Raw genomic sequence first — 4,691 nt, 5'->3', positions numbered from 1 at the left:
ATCGGTAGGCGGATTGTATGGAAGATTACCTTAATGGAATTGATGAGGAATTATGGAAATTGATTGACAAAGGTCCATATCGTGTAGATCATCTTCAAGCAGTTGGAACAACAGGTGAAGCAGAATATATGATTGTTCTAGCAAACAAGTAGAAGGATAATGATAAGAGATGTCTTCGTGAGTTACGTGGAGATTTACCACCAGTCGTATACTACATTTGAGGTTGCACTACTACACAAGAAATCTGGAACATGCTTAAGGAAAAATTCTAAGGGAATGAGCAAATTAAGAAAAGCTTGGTGACTCAATGCCTATCGGAGTTAGCAGACTTCAAACAAAAGGAGAATGAGTCTATCGAAGCCTATTACGATCGATTCAATGAGGTTATCTACAAGTGTACTAGGCATGGTGTTGTTCGCACCACTCTCGAGTTCAACATAACTTTCATTCTAGGGTTAAAGAATGAATGGAAGAATCTCTATCTGATGATCAAGGCTCAGGAGAACTTCGATACTTACTCATTGTCGAATCTCTACAACATTCTGAAATATCACGAGTCAAAGGTGAAAGTGATAGTAGAGGAAAATAACAAAATGAACTTTGGAGGTCCTATGACACTTGTCTTGAAAACCACTAGGAAGGAGTTTGGTCCTAATGGTGAAGCTGATGAGAACAAAGAAGGTTTCTTGCTGAATTCAGATGACGAAGTTGTGGCCTATTACACAAATAATAGGGTCAAGAAGTTTTATAAGAAGCTAATTAGTGGAAACTTCAATAACAGCTCTGTCAAGAAGTCAGTGTCGAATTTTGTTGTTAGTCAAAACAATGTTGAAAAGGTGGAAGAAAAGAAAGAAGAGAAGAAAGTTGAGAAGAATATGAAAGGAGATTATGGTTACAATTGTAGTTATTGTAACAGACAAAATCATCTTGCTCGTGATTTCATGTTGAGAAAGCAAGAAAAGAAGAAGGAGAAAGTAAAAGACGAAGCCTACTGTGCAATGAAGATTGAGGAAATTCATGCAAAGTATAATAATCTCTCCTTGTTTGTGAAGGATGAAAATGATAATGATGGAAGTTATCAGATTTGTCTTCTAGCTCTGACGACAAGGAGATGTGTCATCCTACTCATGGTGTCATGTATACGAAGCACCTTGTTGTCATTTAGGTGCTAAGAGCATGTTTGGTGAGTTTGTGGAAGAGAGTGAATAGGAGGAAGAGATGATAGAAGGAATATGTTTTGTGACAACTACTTTGAAGTCTCCCGTGACCGAGAAGGTACGTGATTTGCTTATCTCTCTTAATGTTGTATTAAATTCTTATAATGCCATTTTATTTGATTTGGATGATACATGTTCTTACTTGAATGATATGTTTATTTCTATGAGTAGCGACGTGGAGAAAAATAAAACTCTGATTTATAAAGCAAGAAATAAGTTGGAGGAGAAGAAAACTAGGATAGAGAACCTATATTTGATACTTACGAATGTCATGGTAGATAGAGACTCATTGGGAATGGATAATAGTTTACTAGTGAAACAAAGGAACATATAATGTAATACTACCAAAAGGTTGTAGGATAAACTAACTCATCTCTATCATTCATATGAGATTTGTAAGGAACAACACAAGAAATTACTTCCTTTCATTAACTTTGAGCGTGAATTAGTTGATGAAATCACTTATGATTGCGAGAGTAAAGTAGTTAAGTATGATCAAGTTCCTAGATTATTATGCTTATGGTATTGTTAATATTGATGATTGTTTGGATGCTAATGATTTGGTTGGTATTATGAATGATACTTTATCTAAAAATGAACAAATGAAAATTTCGAACAAAATTGAGAATTCGACACAAAGTACTCAACAAAATTTTGCTGATATCGAAGATGATTTTGATAATATCAGTGAAATTGAGAAAGAGGAATGTGTTGATTTCTCAAAATTGTCTGTCATTAAAATCACTTCGTTAGCTAAAAGCAAAGAAAATGATGATTCAAAATCGAAGCAAAACAATGATTCATCATCAACAACCAAAACTGATGATTCTCAAGAGTCTGTTATTGTCGAAGACATAACGAACAATGGAAGTGACAATGATGATGATTCATGTGAAAAAGAAATTCCACAAGTTGTTGAAGCTCAAGTGTTTGAGGAGTTAGAGGAATTTACAAAAAAATTGAAAGAAAAAGGAAAACATTTCATGAACAAAACTTAGTTCTATACCCACAATTTAATAATGAATTTCCAAACCTAGTTTTATATACAAAAAGGAAATGGGGATAAAGTTGACCCAAATGTGAATGAATTGCTGAAAGAAGATAATTCAAAAGTAACTGATAAAGGTTTTTATTCAAATCAAAATGTTGAAGAAAATAGGTTGAATTAGAAATCAAAAACTTTTCAACATCAAAAGAGTCAAAAATCATTTTCCAAAGATAATAAAAAAAACAAAAATGGTGTTTGGGATGTGAAAACTACCAAGTCTGATGGCAAAGGTGAATCAAAGAAAAGTTGTGATAAGTCTTCACAAGATGATTTGAAGAATCTAAAGGTGAAGACTCAAACTTTCAAAAATGATGATGAAAAATCTATTTCAAAAGAAGAAATTTCCAAAAAGAAAGCTCAAAACAAAGCTTATTAGAAGAAAAGAAGAGATTTATAGAAAGAAAGGAAATTACAACAAAAATTACCACAAACTCAAGAAAAGAAGTTTTCTCAACCATCTAAAACTCGTTTTTCAAAAAAAACTCTTCAAAAGTTGTTCAAAAAGGCATCAATAAAAATGTTGAGAACAAAAATCAAAATGCTTTTCCACAAAAGTCTAATGTTGTTCAAAATTCAAAGAAGGAACAAAATCATAAAGGTCCAAATTTGATCAGAGATGTGTTCAAAAGAATTCTCCACAAAATCATGTTCTAAGAAGTGTTAAAAAGAATTTTTCACAAAATCATAAAGGTTTTCAAAAAGATTCTCGTTATGGATATCAAAATCGTTTTCAGCAAAAATTACAAAAATCTTTTTCGCTAACAATTTCTTCAAAATCAACAAATGCTATGATAAAAAATGTACCATTCAAACCTAATGGTCCATGTTTCCCAAATCATGTTTCAAGGCACAAATCAAATGTTTCATTTGTCAAAGGAAAGAATGAAATGAAAAAAAAATCATTTGTTTGAAGGAAAAGGAAAGAAATTTCAACTGAAAGAGTACTACCAAGAACAAGTCAAACAGGCTTTTGAGAATTACTTGAATGAATCGATGAGTGGAAGTACTACATCCCAAGAATCATTCTCAAAGACTTTAAAATGGCAAGAAATTAAAACAAACAAGAAAGTTTCTTTTTCTAAAAGAAAGGTTGAAAAAGAAAACATCGAAGTTGAGGCTTCAACATTGAATGATTATATTTATATACCAAAATCTGGTGAAGTTGATTTAATTGAAAAAATAAAAAAAAAAAAGTTTGTAGTTGGATTTTTAATTCGACACTACACACAACTTTTCACACTAATGCCCAAGGACTCAAAAAGTCTTGGGACCTAAATCTCTCTAAATGATTGCAGGTTATATGTAACGAGCAATGTGACAAAACCTGGTACATTGATAGTGGATGCTCGCGTCACATGACTGTTCAGAAAGAGAACCTTAGAGATTTTAGGAAGTTAGAGAATGTTGGACTTGTGAAGTTTGGAAATAACCAAAAGTGCAAAGTGAAAGGATATAGGAAAGTGACGAACAGGAAGTTCATAATGAATAGAGTTACTTATATTGAAGGTTTGAAATACAACCTTATAAGTGTATCTCAACTTGTTGTTGGTACTGGGAATGAAGTTCTCTTTGATAAAGAAGAAAGTATGATTTCGAACAAAGAAACGAAGGAAGTCGTGTTAAAGTCGAAGAGGAAGGGTGATATGTTCATTCTGGACATAAAACCTATAGTTTCCATACCCTCTATTTGCTTACTATTGAAGGCTTCTTCTGACCTCAGTTGGCTTTGGCACCGAAGGCTTTCTCATCTTAATTTCAAAATTTTGAATAAACTTGTTTTAAATGATCTTCTTCGAGGTTTACCTATTCTAAAACTTGATAATGATTCTTTGTATGCAGCTTGTGAACAAGGCAAACAACATTGACAACGCCATCCTATAGTCATCAACTGAAAAATTGTTGAACCATTGAAACTTATACACGTTGACTTGTGTGGTCCTTTGACTATTGAGTCTCCCAATAGGAAGAAGTACATACATGTTATAGTAGATGATTGTTCACGCTTTACTTGGTTTTATTTTCTTAGACATAAATGTGAGACTACTCAAGTGATGATCGATTTCATCGAAAACATTGAATTGAGTCTAAAGAAGAAAGTTCGTCGTATCAAAAGTGATAATGGAACAAAATTCAAAAATATGTTATCAACTCATTTTTGAAAAATATGGGACTTTCTCATAAGTTTTCGTCTCCTTACACACCACAACAAAATGGTGTTGTCAAAAGGAGGAATCGATCCTTGTGTGAAGCTGCTAGAACTATGCTCACTTACACGACTCTACCTCAATATATTTGGGCAAAAGCAGTTTCTACAACTTGTTTCGCTCAAAATAGCTCTTTTATTCATCGTAGATTTAACATCACACCTTATGAAATCATTAACAAAAGGAAATCTAATGTTAAATTTTCCATGTTTTTGGTTGTAG

General features: G+C 32.7%; 1 protein-coding gene across 1 annotated transcript; it reads left to right on the top strand.

The window, feature by feature from the left end:
- The first annotated feature begins 1,708 nt into the window (after nucleotides 1-1,708).
- On the top strand, nucleotides 1,709-4,130 carry LOC111920545 (uncharacterized). Its single transcript, XM_023916126.1, has 4 exons — nucleotides 1,709-2,143; nucleotides 2,255-2,342; nucleotides 3,179-3,426; nucleotides 3,561-4,130. Exons 1-4 carry the CDS (start codon nucleotides 1,709-1,711, stop codon nucleotides 4,128-4,130), a joined length of 1,341 nt encoding a protein of 446 aa, XP_023771894.1.
- The last annotated feature ends 561 nt before the right edge of the window (nucleotides 4,131-4,691 follow it).

The sequence above is a fragment of the Lactuca sativa genome, chromosome 9 (genome assembly GCF_002870075.4).
Source record: "Lactuca sativa cultivar Salinas chromosome 9, Lsat_Salinas_v11, whole genome shotgun sequence".
In the NCBI taxonomy this organism is placed as follows: domain Eukaryota; kingdom Viridiplantae; phylum Streptophyta; class Magnoliopsida; order Asterales; family Asteraceae; genus Lactuca; species Lactuca sativa.
This window is presented reverse-complemented; position numbering and strand designations above follow the sequence as displayed.